This window comes from Nerophis lumbriciformis, linkage group LG03 (assembly GCF_033978685.3).
Source record: "Nerophis lumbriciformis linkage group LG03, RoL_Nlum_v2.1, whole genome shotgun sequence".
Lineage (NCBI taxonomy): Eukaryota > Metazoa > Chordata > Actinopteri > Syngnathiformes > Syngnathidae > Nerophis > Nerophis lumbriciformis.
In genome coordinates this window covers 4879356-4900000 of record NC_084550.2, presented here as the reverse complement: position 1 = coordinate 4900000, position 20645 = coordinate 4879356, and the positions used below count along the sequence as shown (strand labels likewise).

Below are 20645 nucleotides of genomic sequence, written 5' to 3'. Positions count from 1 at the left end.
AGAAGGAGCTGAGCCGTAAGGCAAAGCTCTCAATTTACCGGTCGATCTACGTTCCCATCCTCACCTATGGTCATGAGCTTTGGGTTATGACCGAAAGGACAAGATCACGGGTACAAGCGGCCGAAATGAGTTTCCTCCGCCGGGTGGCGGGTCTCTCCCTTAGAGATAGGGTGAGAAGCTCTGTCATCCGGGGGGAGCTCAAAGTAAAGCCGCTGCTCCTCCACATCGAGAGGAGCCAGATGAGGTGGTTCGGGCATCTGGTCAGCATGCCACCCGAACGCCTCCCTAGGGAGGTGTTTAGGGCACGTCCAACCGGTAGGAGGCCACGGGGAAGACCCAGGACACGTTGGGAAGACTATGTCTCCCGGCTGGCCTGGGAACGCCTCGGGATCCCCCGGGAAGAGCTGGACGAAGTGGCTGGGGAGAGGGAAGTCTGGGCTTCCCTGCTTAGGCTGCTGCCCCCGCGACCCGACCTCGGATAAGCGGAAGAAGATGGATGGATGGATGGATGGATAGCGAGCTGAATGTAGATAAAAGTAGCGGAGTAAAAGTAGCGTTTCTTCTCTATAAATATACTCAAGTAAAAGTAAAAGTACGTTGCATTAAAACTACTCTTAGAAGTACAATTTATCCCAAAAGTTCCTCAAGTAGATGTAACGGAGTAAATGTAGCGCGTTACTACCCACCTCTGCTTATAGCGTGTAAGAATATTATATTACTGTTAATCTAACTATGAATAATAAAACATGTGTCCTTTATCATAGGTACATGTACAGTGCCGGCCCAAGCCTCCATGGGGCCCTAAGCAAAATTTGATTTTGGGGCCCTCTATTTCTGCCAATAATATATAAATAATATATAAACTCATTGCGGCTCTGGCAGTGTTGTTTACATTATCCTATTGTCAGCCTGGCATGTCTTTACAAATGACATGTCATTTATAAAGATATGGGGGTGGCCCAGTTAAGAACATAAATAATACCAATGAATGAACGAATGATGTCCAGAGTGCTACATATGGTTCCTAATCTTAAAATGTAGAAAACATTCAGCTACAAGAGTGGCCTGGGGTTGAACAGTCCAAGTGATAAAGCTTTGTATTTACAGTAAAAGTGTCATCTTGTCTCATCAGTCTTGTACATATTAGTCTTTAATTACGATTCGTTGTGGTGAAGAAGGAGCTGAGCCGGAAGGCAAAGCTCTCAATTTACCGGTCGATTTACGTTCCCATCCTCACCTATGGTCATGAGCTTTGGGTTATGACCGAAAGGACAAGATCACGGGTACAAGCGGCCGAAATGAGTTTCCTCCGCCAGGTGGCGGGGCTCTCCCTTAGAGATAGGGTGAGAAGCTCTGTCATCCGGGGGGAGCTCAAAGTAAAGCCGCTGCTCCTCCACATCGAGAGGAGCCAGATGAGGTGGTTCGGGCATCTGGTCAGGATGCCACCCGAACGCCTCCCTAGGGAGGTGTTTAGGGCACGTCCGACCGGTAGGAGGCCACGGGGAAGACCCAGGACACGTTGGGAAGACTATGTCTCCCGGCTGGCCTGGGAACGCCTCGGGGTCCCCCGGGAAGAGCTGGACGAAGTGGCTGGGGAGAGGGAAGTGTGGGCTTCCCTGCTTAGGCTGCTGCCCCCGCGACCCGACCTCGGATAAGCGGAAGAAGATGGATGGATGGATGGATGGATAGCGAGCTGAATGTAGATAAAAGTAGCGGAGTAAAAGTAGCGTTTCTTCTCTATAAATATACTCAATTAAAAGTAAAAGTATGTTGCATTAAAACTACTCTTAGAAGTACAATTTATCCCAAAAGTTACTCAAGTAGATGTAACGGAGTAAATGTAGCGCGTTACTACCCACCTCTGCTTATAGCGTGTAAGAATATTATATTACTGTTAATCTAACTATGAATAATAAAACATGTGTCCTTTATCATAGTTTGATCATATTACGCCTATACTGGCTCACCTGCACTGGCTTCCTGTGCACTTAAGATGTGACTTTAAGGTTTTACTACTTACGTATAAAATACTACACGGTCTAGCTCCGTCCTATCTTGTCGATTGCATTGTACCATATGTCCCGGCAAGAAATCTGCGTTCAAAGAACTCCGGCTTATTAGTGATTCCCAGAGCCCCAAAAAAGTCTGCGGGCTATAGAGCGTTTTCTATTGGGGCTCCAGTACTATGGAATGCCCTCCCGGTAACAATTAGAGATGCTACCTCAGTAGAAGCATTTAAGTCCCATCTTAAAACTCATTTGTATACTCTAGCCTTTAAATAGCCCCCCTGTTAGACCAGTTGATCTGCCGTTTCTTTTCTTTTCTCCTCTGCTCCCCTTTTCCTTGAGGGGGGGGGGGGGGGGGGGGCACAGGTCTGGTGGCCATGGATGAAGTGCTGGCTGTCCAGAGTCGGGACCCGGGGTGGACCGCTCGCCTGTGCATCGGCTGGGAACATCTCTGCGCTGCTGACCCGTCTCCGCTCGGGATGGTGTCCTGCTGGCCCCACTATGGACTGGACTCTTACTATTATGTTGGATCCACTATGGACTGGACTCTCACAATATTATGTCAGACCCACTCGACATCCATTGCTTTCGGTCTCCCCTAGAGGGGGGGGGGTTACCCACATATGCGGTCCTCTCCAAGGTTTCTCATAGTCATTCACATCGACGTCCCACTGGGGTGAGTTTTTCCTTGCCCTTATGTGGGCTTTGTACCGAGGATGTCGTTGTGGCTTGTGCAGCCCTTTGAGACACTTGTGATTTAGGGCTATATAAATAAAGATTGATTGATTGATTGACATGTATGACAAAAAAGCGTGTGAAAATCAGTGGTATTCAGTGAGGTAAGATGAATTAAATGCGCTGACAGTTCATTGCTCCTGCCAAATGAATTGCACCGAGTGGAGCGGATCACCACTCCAAGATGGCGGCCCCGCGTCTCGTCAGCGCCAGTAGGCAGTAGCGCTCGATGCTGCGTACCCTAATAAGATGTCTATGGTTGTGACGGAGACGTCAAAACAATTTAAAAAATGATCATTCACATCCGGAGGGTGGCGGTAATGCGCTAAACCAGTTTCTAACCGCCGTGAAACAACCAAGAAGAAGAAGAGGGAGAGAAGGGCGGAAGTGAGCAACACTGCAGAAACGCAAGACAAAAGCGGAAAACGGTGAGGTGGAATCCAATTGAAAACATTCTAATCATCAAAAGAGTCGTCGAAAAGGGCGAATAATGGCGGCAGCAGATGAAGCATTTGGGCTATTCGAAAGAACGACAGTGTCGTATGACGACGAAGTTTCTCGAACAAAAGAGAAGGAGCGACATCAACTGGAAGCTGTTAGCAAGACTCAAATTGGGCTACACGTTCAAGGTATGTTTACATTCTGCTTGATCACACTTTCTGTCCTTAATACATGGAGCCAAATGAACTTGTTTTATTTATCACAAAACAGTTACTATAAAATCCGATATGGCTTTGATATATATATATATCTAGTTATATATATCAGTGTTTTTCAACCTTTTTTGAGCCAAGGCACATTTTTAGCGTTGAAAAAATCCGGAGGCACACCACCAGCATAAATTGTTAAAAAAAACGAAACTCAGTTGACAGTAAAAAGTTGTCGCAATCGTCGAATATGAATTCAAACCATAACCATAACCAAGCATGCATCACTGTAGCACTTGTCTCAAAGTAGGTGTACTGTCACGACCTGTCACATCCCGCCGTGAATTATTTTGAGTTTTTGGGTGTTTTCCTGTGTGTGGTGTCTTAGTTCTTGTCTTGCGCTCCTATTTTTGTGTTGATTGTCATGTCGTGGACGGAGGTACTTTGTGGACGCCATCTGCTCCACACGCTGTAAGTCTTTGCTGTCGTCCAGCATTCTGTTTTTGTTTACTTTGTAGCCAGTTCAGTTTTAGTTTTGTTCTGCATAGCTTTCCCTAAGCTTCAATGCCTTTTCTTAGGGGCACTCACCTTTTGTTTATTTTTTGGTTTAAGCATTAGATACCTTTTTACCTACACCCTGCCTCCCGCTGTTTCCGACATCTACAAAGCAATTAGCTACCGGCTGCCACCTACAGATATGGAAGAGTATTACACGGTTACTCCGCCGAGCTCTAGACAGCACCGACACTCAACAACAACACATAATTTGCAGACTATAATTACTGGTTTGCAAAAAATATTTTTAACCCAAATAGGTGAAATTTGATCATCTCCCACGGCACACCAGACTGTGTCTCACGGCACACTAGTGTGCCGCGGCACAGTGGTTGAAAAACACTGATATATATATATATAGTTATATATATATATAACTTTATGTATACAATTTTATATATATGTGTATATATATATATATATATATATATATATAAATATACATACATATATATAGTTGTGTGTGTGTGTATATATATATATATATATATATATTAGAGATGCGCGGATAGGCAATTATTTCATCCGCAACCGCATCAGAAAGTCGTCAACCATCCGCCATCTACCTGATCTAACATTTAATCAGAACCGCACCCGCCCGTTGTTATATATCTAATATAGACGATGCAAGGCATTAGTGAGGTTATAAAGCTTTTGCCTGTTAAAGAAAGGAGACTGATCCAATGCAGCACAGACATTCGCGTGCCACGCTGTCACGGCCCAGACGCACACCAGTGCGCAATCATATGGGAGCCGCGCTGAGCGCACCTCCAAGCGCGTCTCGCTGCCGGCGACGGCCGGGTATGGGCCCGACGCTCCAGCGCCATCCATTTTCAGGGCTAGTTGATTCGGCAGGTGGGTTGTTACACACTCCTTAGCGGGTTCCGACTTCCATGGCCACCGTCCTGCTGTCTATATCAACCAGGGTGAGCCCCACCCCTTTCGTGAGCGCACTGCGCGCGGAGTGACCCCTGTTACGCGCCCCCGGCAACAGGGGTGGCGGGCAGGTAAGCTGCGCGGGCGGAGCGCGCGGAGTGACCCATGTTACGAGCCCCCGGCCACGGGGGTGGCGGGCAGGTAAGCTGCTTACCTGCTGCGCGTGACCCCGGCCGCGGCGAAGGCGGACGAGGCGGGATGTCGGTGCGGTGGGCGCGGTGGTGACCCTGGACGTGCGTCGGGCCCTTCTCGCGGATCGCCTCAGCTACGGCTCCCGGTGGGGCCCTCTCGGCGAGGCGTCCCTTCTCCGCTCCGTAAAAGTGTCCATCTCTTTTTTTCTTCTTCTTCTGTTGTGGCATATGCTGCAGGTGCCTGCTCGTTTTTCGTATGTGGGTAACAACATTTAACTATGTATGTATATTTCCGAATTGGTTTAACTGCCACCCGCCTGAATCTATTTAAAATCTAATTTTTTTTTATTTCAACCGCCCGACCCGACCCGCGGATAAAATCTAATTTTTTTTTATTTCAACCGCCCGATCCGCGGATAATCCGTGGACTCCGCGGTTGTGTCCGCAAACCGCGCATCTCTAATATATATATATATATATATATATATATATATATATTAATATACATACATATATATATATATATATATAGTTGTGTGTGTGTGTATATATATATATATATATATATATATATATATATATATATATATGAGTGGCCGTGCGCGACCCAAGGGTCCCTGGTTCAATCCCCACCTCGTACCAACCTCGTCATGTTCGTTGTGTCCTGAGCAAGACACTTCACCCTTGCTCCTGATGGGTGCTGGTTAGCGCCTTGCATGGCAGCTCCCTCCATCAGTGTGTGAATGTGTGTGTGAATGGGTAAATGTGGAAGTAGTGTCAAAGCGCTTTGAGTACCTTGAAGGTAGAAAAGCGCTATACAAGTACAACCCATTTATTTATATATATATATATATATATATATATATATATATATATATATATATATGCATATAGTTTTATATATGTGTGTATGTACAACCTTTAACATATGATGATAGTCTTACTGTCAGGTCGGCATACATCCCACTCTGTAAAGGTGCTCCCATACGAACAAAGAATGTTTAAATATGGTCTGAAGATGGAGATCAGCAATTCCAGGACTACTGTAGTAGTAGGGCTGGGCAATATGGACGAAAAAGTATATGTCGATTTTAATTTACTTAAACTCTATATTTGATGTATATCTCGATATATTTTCCGGTGAAAGTATACATATAAAGACATTCATTTTTTTGAGCGAGATTCACTGAAATTGAAGTGAATGACAACTGTAGTGTAAACACTTTTATCAACCCAGTTAGTCAAGATGGGTATTAAAAGCACAGAAAGTTTAAGTAGCACAGAATTACATAACATACATAAAATGGAAAAATATTATTTCTACGTAAAATAAATGACATAGCTGTGCAAATAATACAAAATGTATCAAACTCAGATAAAAAAATACATTTGCAGGCAGGCGCTTTTTAATTCCCAGTCGACAATGTAATGAACTGCCACACATGTACGGTTCTGGTCAGCGCCAAGTAAGTGACTTGACTTCATTGTGCGGCTAGGATCTTCCTCACTTCGGCATACATTCTTGGCAGCATTTCTCATGCGAAATATGCCCGTCTTGGCAACTGGAGACCAGTTTTAAATTGGGCTTACATTAAGGCTGCAGCTAACGATTATTTTTCTATCGATTAATCTATAGATTATTTTTTTCGATTAATCGGTTAATCTATAGATTATTTTTTCGATTAATCTATAGATTATTTTTCCTTTTACCGATTATTTTTTTTATTTAAAATGAAGATGAAAAAATAAATGTAGGCCAGTTTTTTCAAAAGGCATGGCTTTTATTTACAAAAAAAAGTATGGCCACTCAGTCAACATTGACAACAACATGACAAAATATTCTGTAACAATGTAAACATTTAACAAAATTAAAAGTAGCTTATTTGCTTTTAATGTGCAAATATAAAAGTAAACATCCAGTGCAAATCTTAATATTCTGCAATAGTATAAGCATTTCAAAAGTAAAAGTATTGCTTATTTTGCTTTAAAATGTGCAAAAATAAAGATAAACATCCAATTCAAAAAAGTGCAAAACGGAAATATTCTGTAACAACAGTGTAAACATTTCAACAAAAGTAAAAGTATTGCTTATTTGCTAAAATGTGCAAAAATAAAGATAAACATCCAATACAAAAAAGTGCAAAACGAAATATTCTGTAACAACAGTGTAAACATTTCAACAAAAGTAAAACTTTTGCTTATTTTGCTTAATAACACAACAATGATAGTATGATTAAAGTGAAAGTTAATTGTTCGTTTGTACATAGTATACGTAACTGTTAATGTTGTAAAAGGTATTTGCACAACTAATTAACGTTAGCGTTAAAGAGGAGCGCGTCTTTGTAAACACTGAACAGGCACGCCAAACGCTCCTCTCAGAGCGAAACGGTGCTTTAGTTTATGAATTTACAACGCAGATACAAATGACACATTCATGTTTTTGTGTAATGATGACAACGTATACTCACGCGGACGATTGACTAGTTGATGGTGATGGCAAGAACGCTGCCGTTGTGCTACTATGATAGGCCATTTCCGCTCGACACAGTGTGCATACAACAACATTATTAGCAGAGGTGGGTAGAGTAGCCAGAAATTGTACTCAAGTAAGAGTACTGTTACTTTAGAGATTTATTACTCAAGTAAAAGTAAGGAGTAGTCACCCAAATATTTACTTGAGTAAAAGTAAAAAGTATGTTGTGAAAAAACTACTCAAGTACTGAGTAACATACACACACATATCATCCATCCATCCATTTTCTACCGCTTATTCCCTTTGGGGTCGCGGGGGGCGCTGGAGCCTATCTCAGCTACAATCGGGCAGAAGGCGGGGTACACCCTGGACAAGTCGCCACCTCATCGCAGGGCCAACACAGATAGACAGACAACATTCACGCTCACATTCACACACTAGGGCCAATTTAGTGTTGCCAATCAACCTATCCCCAGGTGCATGTCTTTGGAGGTGGGAGGAAGCCGGAGTACCCGGAGGGAACCCACGCAGTCACGGGGAGAACATGCAAACTCCACACAGAAAGATCCCGAGCCCGGGATTGAACCCAAGACTACTCAGGACCTTCGTATTGTGAGGCAGATGCACTAACCCCTCTGCCACCGTGCTGCCTCACACATATCATATATATATATATATATATATATATATATATATATATATATATATATACACACACACACACACACACACACACACACACACACACACACACACACACACACACACACACACACACACACACACATATATATATATATATATATATATATATATATATATATATACATACATTGATATATACAGTATATAATTTATATTTATTTATTTTGCCGTTTTTGTTTGCATGTTAAAGGTGTTTTAATGAATATACATGCATGTTTAACATATAGATTCCTTTCTTTCATGAAGACAAGAATTTAAGTTGGTGTATTACCTGATTCTGATGACTTGTGTTGATTGTAATCAGGAAGTAGTGCTGGTAACGTCCACGTTTTCAAATGGAGGAGAAAAAAAGTTCCTCCTTTCTGTCTAATACCACATGAAAGTGGTTGTTATTTGGCATCTTATTTGTCCACCTTCCATATTCGTTTTTATACCCTTTACAAGAAATACATTGGCGGCAAACTCCGTAGCTTGCTAGCTTGTTTGCGCTGGCTTTCGGAGACTCTTATTTTGAAAGCGCAGGCGCGATGGAGCGGCACTTTTATTGTGAAGACAGGAACTGTGCAGTCAGTCTTTACGGTTGAAATAAAAAAGGGTCTTTTTTCCTTCACACTTTTGATTGATTGATTGGAACTTTTATTAGTAGATTGCACAGTACAGTACATATTCCGTACAATTGACCACTAAATGGTAACACCCGAAGTTAGCTCGGAGCCAGTCAGGTCATGTGACCCCTGGCTCTGTTTGATTGGTCCAACGTCACCAGTGACTGCATCTGATTGGTGGAACGAAGTGAAACGTCACCAGTAAGGCAGGCACTTTGAAGGTCTGTCTGACAGACCAAAACAAACAAAGCGTGCATTAACAGATCGATAAAAATTAGTAGCGAGTAGCGAGCTGAATGTAGATAAAAGTAGCGGAGTAAAAGTAGCGTTTCTTCTTAGGCCGTTTATTGAAATACTCCCACACTTTTGACGACTTTTGGCGTGCTTTTTTCCCCTCGCTCGCACCGCTCGCATCGTCTGCTTTGCGCTCCGCCATGACGGTAGTGTGACGTAAATATGCGACGCGTCAAAGAACAAAAACGTCCTCGACGTATTTACGTAACCGATGACGTCGACTACGTCGACGCGTCGTTTCAGCCCTAGCTTACATGGTAAACAACTCAAATGAATGTGTTATCCAGACGCATACATTTGTCCCAATGTGGCCAAGTAGACACATTGTGGGTTTCCTGGATGTGGAAAATCTAAAGAAGAGAATCCCTCTGCCATCTTCCACTAGTTTTTTAATATATAAATCCCCCACTTGAATATTCCCTCTTTTCTTCTACGACTCTCTCGTCGTCATTTGGGGTGTCTGTTGTGATTTCACTTCCGGGTTCCATGACCTCGCCCTATCTTGCCTCTGATTGGCCTGTCCCTAATGTTATGCTCTAATCCAGGGGTTCTGAACCATGTTGGAGGTAACAAACCCGACCAGTTTCATATGCGCCTTCACTGAACCCTTCTTTAGTGAAAAATGTAATGTTTTTTTTCAAATTCAAGACAAAGTTATGTTTTTTTTACTGGTGCACAAAAATGAACCGTGCATGAACATCACCTTGTTCAAAGAACAACACAAACACAGTGCATAAACTCCCAACAAATTACACACCTGCAAATCAGAGGGAAAATTGTTTGGGGGTATCCGTAATTAGACTTAGACTTCCTTTTTATTGTCATTCAAATTTGAACTTTACAGTACAGATAAGAACGACATTTCGTTGCTTTAGCTCATGGTAGTGCAGGATTAAAAAAAAGCAAGTTTTTATTTAAACAATGAGTTGGGTGTGTCTTGAGCTCAGCGGCGGAGGCTCCGCCGAACCCCTGAGGCCGACTCACCGAACCCCTAAGGTTCGATCGAACCCAGGTTAAGAACCACTGCTCGACTCATCATAGTAAACAACCAACCAATCATGGATGTTCTTATACGTGCAAGCACGTCTTGGAAGGAGGAAGGGGAGGGGTTTAGTAGCCCATGAGAGGGAGTGGGGAGCGGGGGAGAATCAAGGAACACAACAAATAAGCGGTGTTTGGTCATTTTAACGTGAAATAAATTATATCGATATTACGATATTTTCTTGATTCTTTATCTTGTTTAAAAATATATCGATATATCTGCCACCTTATCGTGGTAGAGGAGTTTGCGTGTCCCAATGATCCTGGGAGCTATGTTGTCCGGGGGCTTCCATGCCCCCTGGTAGGGTCTCCCAAGACAAACAGTCCTAGGTGAGGGATCAGACAGAGAGCAGCTCGAAGACTTCTATGGAAATGCAAAAACCGAGACTCCGATTTCCCTTTTGCGTCCATATTGCCCAGCTCTACTACTACAGTAGTCCTGTAATTGCTGATCTCCATCTTCAGACCATATCTAAACATTAGTGATGGGTTGATGAGGCGTCATGAAGCGTTTCGACACATTGCAAAACTGTATTGATACTGTGTCGATACTGTGTCACTAAATACTGACATCTGCTGGACATTAAAAATCCCTACAGGCAACCTATGGACCGACTCAACTGACACTGATTTGATGCCCTAGTACAGGGGTCACCAACCTTTTTGAAACCAAAAACTACTTCTTGGGTACTGATTAATGCGAAGGGCTACCAGTTTGATACACACTTAAATAAATAAATATATTGTCATTTGTAAGTTACACGTAAGTGTGATTTAAACAAGAATAGCTAAATAAATACATTTATATATATAAAAAAATGGGTATTTCTGTCTGTCATTCCGTCGTACATTTTTTTTTCCTTTTATGGAAGGTTTTTTGTAGAGAATAAATGATGAAAAAAACCACTTAATTGAACGGTTTAAAAGAGGAGAAAACACGAAAAAAATTAAAATAAAATTTTGAAACATAGTTTATCTTCAATTTCGACTCTTTGAAATTCAAAATTCAACCGACAAAAAGAAGAGAAAAACTAGCTAATTTGAATCTTTTTGAAAAAAAAAAAATAATAATTATGGAACATCATTAGTAATTTTTCCTGATTAAGATACATTTTAGAATTTTGATGACATGTTTTAAATCGGTTAAAATCCAATCTGCACTTTGTTAGAATATTTAACAAATTGGACCGAGCTATATTTCTAACAAAGACAAATCAGTATTTCTTCTAGATTTTCCAGAACAAAAATTTTAAAATAAATTCAAAATACTTTGAAATAAGATTTAAATTTGATTCTACAGATTTTCTAGATTTGCCAGAATAATTTTTTTGAATTTTAATCATAGTAAGTTTGAAGAAATATTTCACAAATATTCTTCGTCGAAAAACCAGAAGCTAAAATATTTATTATTCTTTACAATAAAAAAATAAAAAATGTACTTGAACATTGATTTAAATTGTCAGGAAAGAAGAGGAAGAAATTTAAAAGGTAAAAAGGTATATTTGTTTAAAAATCCTAAAATCATTTTTAAGGTTGTATTTTTTCTCTAAAATTGTATTTCTAAAGGTAATAAGAAGCAAAGTAAAAAATAAATGAATTTATTTAAACAAGTGAAGACCCATCCATCCATCCATTTTCTACCGCTTATTCCAAGTGAAGACCAAGTCTTTAAAATATTTTCTTGGATTTTCAAATTCTATTTGAGTTTTGTCTCTTTTAGAATTAAAAATGTCGAGCAAAGCGAGACCAGCTTGCTAGTAAATAAATACAATTTAAAAAATAGAGGCAGCTCACTGGTAAGTGCTGCTCTTTGAGCTATTTTTAGAACAGGCCAGCGGGCGACTGATCTGGTCCTTACGGGCTACCTGGTGACCGCGGGCACCGCGTTGGTGACCCCTGCCCTAGTATATACAATAATATAAACCAAGTCATTGTATTCCATTTAGGATTATTTCATATCTTCATTTAAATAAAAATATATTTTTATCTCTTTTAGATACAGTCAATAAATAATGTGAACATGTATCATAACATGGAAATCTAAGAGAACGTGTTGTGGATGATTGTGGACTGGGAATTTTTTTAATTTAATTTTTTTACACATTTTTATTTTTAAAAAAAAAGAAGTTTTTCCGACGTATTACATTTTAGACGATTTCTCTTCTTAGTTATTATTTCTCCGGCTGTAGAAAAGAGCCGCTCACAGGGCACAGAGGAGGCGTCAGTGCGACACAGTTGGCGTATCGGTCACGTGACCAAAACAGCTCATGATCGGTCACGTGACTTTCTAAAACCGACACAGGGTTTTGCTCTATGAGCTCGACGCATGCGCCGATGCATCGGTGTTGCCGGACCCATCACTACTAAACATTCTTTGTTCGTACTTGAACACCTTTCCAGAGTGGGATGTATGCCGACCTGAGAGTAAGACTATCATCATATGTTAAACGTTGTACTCATTTTTATGAGGTAATATAATAATAGACATGTCTGAACTAAAGTGATTTTGCGTCCTGCAGACGTCCAGCAGCTGATTGGTCGTCAAGAGGAACGATCCACTGTGACGCAACAGCATCCACAGCCCCCGCACATTAAAGCGGAAGAGGAGGAACTATGGATCACCCGGGAGGGAGAGTGTCTTCTAGGGCCGGAGGAAACCGATCTCACCAAGTTGCAACTGAATGTTGTCTCTGTGAAGACTGAAGATGATGGAGACAAACCAACTGAGTCCTTTCAGCTTCAACACAGTCCAAGTGAGGAGAAAGGAAGGGGCGAGGGGCTCTTAAAGGGGAACATTATCACAATTTCAGAAGGGTTAAAACCATTAAAAATCAGTTCCCAGTGGCTTATTATATTTTTTGAAGTTTTTTTCAAAATTTTACCCATCACGCAATATCCCTACAAAAAGCTTCAAAGTGCCTGATTTTAACCATCGTTTCTCAACACCCGTCCATTTTCCTGTGACGTCACATAGTGAAGCCAACACAAACAAACACGGCGGAAAGAACAGCAAGCTATAGCGACATTAGCTCGGATTCAGACTCGGATTTCAGCGGCTTAAGCGATTCAACAGATTACGCATGTATTGAAACGGATGGTTGTAGTGTGGAGGCGGGTAGCGAAAACGAAATTGAAGAAGAAACTGAAGCTATCGAGCCATATCGGTTTGAACCGTATGCAAGCGAAACCGACGAAAACGACACGACAGCCAGCGACACGGGAGAAAGCGAGGACGAATTCGGCGATCGCCTTCTAACCAACGATTGGTATGTGTTTGTTTGGCATTAAAGGAAACTAACAACTATGAACTAGGTTTACAGCATATGAAATACATTTGGCAACAACATGCACTTTGAGAGTGCAGACAGCCCAATTTTCATCAATTAATATATTCTGTAGACATACCCTCATCCGCGCTCTTTTCCTGAAAGCTGATCTGTCCAGTTTTGGAGTTGATGTCAGCAGGCCAGGGAAGCTAGGGTCGATATTCTTCTCTTGATCATCTTCGGTGGCATAAGGGACGGTGTGAGCCAAGACATCCAGGGGGTTTAGCTCGTTCGTCTGCGGGAACAAACTGCCGCCATTGCTTGCTGTGCTACCGGGGTCCTTTGTCCCTGAATTGCTCACACACTCCGGCAGATTCAATGGGGGTCTGGCGGCAGATTTCTTTGACTTTATCGTTGGAAATGCATCTGCTTTGAGTGTCGCAGGATATCCACACATTCTTGCCATCTCTGTCGTAGCATAGCTTTCGTCGGTAAAGTGTGCGGAACAAACGACTGACCATTTCGTCGGCTTTCCCCACACCCTCGTATTTTGAACAAATTTCGTCCAATTTCTTGCCACTTTGGCATCTTTGGGCCACTGGTGCAACTTGAATCCGTCCCTGTTCGTGTTGTTACACCCTCCGACAACACACCGACGAGGCATGATGTCTCCAAGGTATGGAAAACAGTCGAAAAAAACGGAAAATAACAGAGCTGATTTGACTCGGTGTTTGAGAAAATGGCGGATTGCTTCCCGATGTGACGCCACGTTGTGACGTCATCGCTCCGAGAGCAAATATTAGAAAGGCGTTTAATTCGCCAAAATTCACCCATGTAGAGTTCGGAAATCGGTTAAAAAAATATATGGTCTTTTTTCTGCAACATCAAGGTATACAGGTAAAAGCCAGTAAATTAGAATATTTTGAAAAACTTGATTTATTTCAGTAATTGCATTCAAAAGGTGTAACTTGTACATTATATTTATTCATTGCACACAGACTGATGCATTCAAATGTTTATTTCATTTAATTTTGATGATTTGAAGTGGCAACAAATGAAAATCCAAAATTCCGTGTGTCACAAAATTAGAATATTGTGTAAGGCTAATACAAAAAAGGGATTTTTAGAAATGTTGGCCAACTGAAAAGTATGAAAATGAAAAATATGAGCATGTACAATACTCAATACTTGGTTGGAGCTCCTTTTGCCTCAATTACTGCGTTAATGCGGCGTGGCATGGAGTCGATGAGTTTCTGGCACTGCTCAGGTGTTATGAGAGCCCAGGTTGCTCTGATAGTGGCCTTCAACTCTTCTGCGTTTTTGGGTCTGGCATTCTGCATCTTCCTTTTCACAATACCCCACAGATTTTCTATGGGGCTAAGGTCAGGGGAGTTGGCGGGCCAATTTAGAACAGAAATACCATGGTCCGTAAACCAGGCACGGGTAGATTTTGCGCTGTGTGCAGGCGCCAAGTCCTGTTGGAACTTGAAATCTCCATCTCCATAGAGCAGGTCAGCAGCAGGAAGCATGAAGTGCTCTAAAACTTGCTGGTAGACGGCTGCGTTGACCCTGTATCTCAGGAAACAGAATGGACCGACACCAGCAGATGACATGGCACCCCAAACCATCACTGATGGTGGAAACTTTACACTAGACTTCAGGCAACGTGGATCCTGTGCCTCTCCTGTCTTCCTCCAGACTCTGGGACCTCGATTTCCAAAGGAAATGCAAAATTTGCATGGTTGGGTGATGGTTTGGGGTGCCATGTCATCTGCTGGTGTCGGTCCACTCTGTTTCCTGAGATCCAGGGTCAACGCAGCCGTCTACCAGCAAGTTTTAGAGCACTTCATGCTTCCTGCTGCTGACCTGCTCTATGGAGATGGAGATTTCAAGTTCCAACAGGACTTGGCGCCTGCACACAGCGCAAAATCTACCCGTGCCTGGTTTACGGACCATGGTATTTCTGTTCTAAATTGGCCCGCCAACTCCCCTGACCTTAGCCCCATAGAAAATCTGTGGGGTATTGTGAAAAGGAAGATGCAGAATGCCAGACCCAAAAACGCAGAAGAGTTGAAGGCCACTATCAGAGCAACCTGGGCTCTCATAACACCTGAGCAGTGCCAGAAACTCATCGACTCCATGCCACGCCGCATTAACGCAGTAATTGAGGCAAAAGGAGCTCCAACCAAGTATTGAGTATTGTACATGCTCATATTTTTCATTTTCATACTTTTCAGTTGGCCAACATTTCTAAAAATCCCTTTTTTGTATTAGCCTTACACAATATTCTAATTTTGTGACACACGGAATTTTGGATTTTCATTTGTTGCCACTTCAAATCATCAAAATTAAATGAAATAAACATTTGAATGCATCAGTCTGTGTGCAATGAATAAATATAATGTACAAGTTACACCTTTTGAATGCAATTACTGAAATAAATCAAGTTTTTCAAAATATTCTAATTTACTGGCTTTTTACCTGTATATTGACGCTTACATAGGTCTGGTGATAATGTTCCCCTTTAAGCAGCAGCTTACCACAACATTTACGACTTTACTAATTGTACATCTCCATGTTTAGATCAACCATGTCATCACATTTGACATGTTTTAATTAAAGTGTGTTTGTGTCCTGCAGATGCCCACAAGCTGATTGGTCATCAAGAAGTCAGTTCCCTTCAGCCTCAAGGTGGGAGTGCCATTTTGAAGCAGGAGGGTCCACAGCCCCCTCACTTTAAAACAGAAGAGGATGAACTTTGGATCACTCAGGAGGAAGAAAGTATTTTAAGACCACTGACTGTTGTCTCTGCGAAGGCTGAAAACCATGAAGGCGAACCACAAGCGGACAACCTCTTAGCACCACTCTCAGACAGTGAAGACACAACGTCAAACTCTTCCGAAGATGAAGAACAGGACGACGCCGAAGAACCTTTGAGCAGCGATACAGGCTACGAAGGTGATATGAGGACTCACGCGGACATCAAACACTCTGAAAGTGCTAAAAAGAGGACCTGCTTCACCTGCCCAGTTTGTGGCGAATTGTTTTCTTATAAGAATGATTTGTCTCAACACATGAGAACCCATCCGGAAGAAAAACTTTTTAGTTGCTCAATATGCTGTAAAAGATTCTCTCGAAAGTCAGTGCTTACAACACATAGAAAAACACACTTGGCAGTAAAACCTTTTAGTTGTTCAGTTTGTGGCAAAGGATTCACTCAAAAGGCAGTAATGATATCGCACAAAAGAACACACACGGGAGAAAAACCCTTCAAGTGCTCCGTTTGCGGTAAAAGATTCTCTCGCCGTTCAGGTGTGGTGTCGCACATGAGGACGCACACGGGAGAAAAACCTTTCATTTGCTCCGTTTGCGGCGACGGTTTTTCCCGAAAGCGCAACGTCACTCAACACATGAGAACGCACACCGGAGAACGACCTTTTAGTTGTTCCGTTTGCGGCAAAAAATTCACTCAAAAGTCCAACATGGTAGCGCATGTGAGAATACACACGGGGGAAAAACCCTTTCTTTGCTCACTTTGCGACGAACGTTTCGTCGACAAGGTGACGTTGATCGCCCACAAAAGAGTACACACGGGCGAAAAACCGTTTAACTGCTCAGTTTGCGGTAAAAGTTACTCCTACAGGAGAGATCTGACGGCGCACGTGCGGACACACACGGGAGAAAGAACGTTGAGTTGTACAGTTTGTGGTAAAAGTTATTTCTATAAGAGGAGTCTGACAGCACACATGCAGACACACCGCTGAAAATAAACGTTGACTTATCCACTTTGTGCTAAGAAAAATGTCAAATCACAGAAGAGTTACCGTATTTTCCGCACCATAAGGCGCCCTGGGTTATAAGCCGCGCCTTCAATGAACGGCATATTTCAAAACTTTGTCCACCTATAAGCCGCCGCGTGTTGTAAGCCGCATCTAACTGCGCTAAAGGAATGTCAAAAAAACAGTCAGATAGGTCAGTCAAACTTTAATAATATATTAAAACCAGCGTGATGTGGGCGCGCATGGAGTCGTATATCAACATGGACGAAGCTGCGTGAAAAAAGCCACCCGGCCTCTTCGCGTAAACTTAAACTTACCTTAACCACTCGCTCATCTTTTCTTCATCCATCCCTTCGAGTTAGCTTTTATGATGACGCCGGCTGGAAAGGTCTCTTTTGGCAAGGTCTTCCTTTTGAATATCACCATGGGTGGAAGTTTCTGGCCATTAGCATGGCAAGCTAGAACCACAGTGAAGGATGACTTCTCATTCCCTGTGGTGCGAATATTCACCGTACGTGCTCCCGTTGTATCCACAGTGCGGTTCACAGGAATATCAGTTGCTGTGAAATAGTAATCCGTGTGCGGATGGAGAGATTGCGTCTTTTCATGAACCGGATCCCTGTCGCTTAGTAGGAGCCATTTTGTGGTCTTTACAGATGTAAATGTTACGCTTACGTGGCATTGTGATGCCGGAGGTCGTCTCTTCAAGATGCAGAGGGATGTCAGGAAGCGGCTTGCAGGTGAGAATAAATGATTTATTCTGAATGCAGAACAAAATGCTGCACGGTGCAACACGGCACGGAAAACAAGAGGGTAGCAAAGATGCTAATATCAAAAATGTAAACTACGAGCGAAACTAGGAGCGTAACTTGTTGCGTAGGAGCAAACAAAACCAACAGACCGAATGAGGCCAGCGCGTAAACTAAATAGCCCTCTGATTAGTGCCCGGGCAACAGGTGCGCGTCCGGGACACTAACCAGAGGCAGGTGACAATAATCTGCCGTCATGGCAACAGAAACAAACTCAAGAGGTGCAGAAAACACAAGTGACTTGAAAACAAAAACAAAAATATGATCCGGGCAGCGGATCATAACAGTAAACACACAAAGGAAATGAAACGTACGGTAATATCCGCGCGCTTTTTCTTCTTCTACGCGGACAGGTGGTTGCTTACAGTAGAAGAAGAAGCGCTTCCTGTTCTATGGGGGCGGGTGCTTACCTTGGCGGTTGCTTGCGTAGAAGAAGAAGCGCTTCCTGTTCTACCGGGAAAAAAGATGGCGGCTGTTTACCGTAGTTACGAGACCGAAACTTTATGGAAATGAATCTTAATATTAATCCATATATAAAGCGCACCGGGTTATAAGGCGCACTGTCAGCTTTTGAGAAAATTTGTGGTTTTTAGGTGCGCCTTATAGTGCGGAAAATACGGTATGTCCCACACGAGAAGTGTTGATATCAGATTCCCTCATAGGTTCCAGGCGAGTGTGCCGATACAATCAGGAGCCATTTTTAGTTTAAAAAAAAAAAATGAAGTAGAATGACTTCTTAGGAAAGATTTAACACATTTATGAATGAAACAAACATACATACAAACTACACATGCTGTTTATGTTATGCCCTCTGTCCTCTTTACTTTTTTAATTTATTTATTGTTTTTAGTATGTTGTGACCATCTTTTATTTGATTCAAACTATTTTTCTGTCTGTACTCCACATGTACTGGCATGTTTTGTGTACACATTCTTTGCAATAAAGAGTACCTCTTTTAAATGTAGGTTCAAATGGGACAAAATTAAATACATCTTTAAATAACTACTTAAATGTGTCATTATTTGTTATATTTGGAAGTGGATACATAAATGTGTTATTATTAAATATCGATATTGTCCAAGTAAATTTATTTATTTCATGATTTGAATACTTATTTCATGGTTAGTTAATTATTTCATTAACGTGGTGACTTTGGAGGGTAAATGAGACAACATTTAATAGATACATAGATATTTAAATAATTACTTAAATGTGTCATTTATCCTATCCATCCATCCATTTCCTACCGCTTGTCCCGTTTGGGGTCGCGTTGTGCTGGATAATATTTTGTATTAAATAGTTACTTAAATGTGTCATTAATATGTTGTATTAAATAGTTATTTGTCATTAAAATGCTGTACAATTTAATTATTTCAATAATTATTTCAATAACTAATAAATCATTTAATTATTAGGGCCCGCATGGCCCATTGTATAAGGACTTCCAAAGGGAGTCCTTATGCAATGGGACATAAGGACCTATTGAATTTGTAAGGTCTTATTATTATTATACCGGCCGCCTTTTTGAGCACTAATTTGACCCACTTAACATGCTTCAAAACTCACCATATTTGACCCACACATCAGGACCTGCGAAAATTGTCTTTTAATAAAAAAACCGAACCACAAAACTCAAAATTGCGCTCTAGCGCCCCCTAGAAAAAAAAAACTAGACCGCCTATATCTCCCACTAGGAAGATCGGAGAGACATGAAACAAAAACCTCTATGTAGGTCTGACTTAGACCTAGTTTTCATAACTGTATATCATCGGGCAGAAATCAACAGGAAGTTGGCAATTCCCCCTTCAAGACAAAAAAGTACTAAAAACAGTTACTTTTGCCTCTTTGAGCTGTAATTTGACCCCCTTAACACGCTTCAAAACTCACCGAACTGAACGCACACATCAGGACTGGCAAAAATTGCGATCTAATAAAGAAACCTAACCCCAAATTTAAAAATTGCGCTCTACAGCAATTTTTGAATAAAACGGAGAAAAAACTGCTCCTCGGAAGAAAAAAATTACAAAACTGCCTGTAACACCCACTGGGAAGGTCGGAGAGACATGAAACAAAAACGTCTCCGTAGGTCTCACTTAGACCTACATTTCATAAATTGACAACCCCCAGCAAAAATATACAGGAAGTTTGCTATTCCCCCTTCAACACAACATTTTTGTAAAAACCGGTCACCTTTCTTCAAACATTATCTCCTCTGAGCGCGTTTGTTGTTTCGGCTTCAAACTAACACAGGAGAGAGATTGAACCCTTCTGATTAAAAGTTGGCGAAAGAGTTGTGATACCTGCTCCGGTTTTGATTTTATGACCCTTCAAAGACCCGCTGCACTGATGCTGCTGCGCTGCTGTTTTTTTAAGATGGCTGCTCAAAAGCAGGAAGCACCAACGTGCCCACACAATGCAGACAAGGTAGGTACACTAGACAAAAGTCTTGGGACACTTCAGACTAAAAGTATACAAAAGTATTGGGACACTTAGGACTAGCACCTGCCAAATACGCGGGCCCGAACAACGCTGCTTGCAGCTTTAATTATAATTATTTTCCATTTAATTGTGTGGCAGCGCGTCATGAATGTATGCATCTGTCAAACTCACCCATCAAAGTCAGTGGGCGGGGCTAACAGAATCCACTCCTCCACTTCTTTGGT

At 41.8% G+C, this 20645-nt stretch overlaps 1 protein-coding gene across 1 annotated transcript in view; it reads left to right on the top strand.

Moving 5' to 3' along the window:
• The first annotated feature begins 2970 nt into the window (after positions 1-2970).
• LOC133578127 (uncharacterized) overlaps positions 2971-20645 on the top strand; it is a 31367-nt gene continuing 13692 nt past the window's right edge. The window contains exons 1-3 of the mRNA XM_061932309.2: positions 2971-3370; positions 12648-12881; positions 16035-17153. Coding sequence (XP_061788293.2) covers positions 3232-3370; positions 12648-12881; positions 16035-17153 — 1492 coding nt within the window. The 5' untranslated portion in view covers positions 2971-3231. The remainder of the gene's footprint in view (positions 3371-12647; positions 12882-16034; positions 17154-20645) is intronic.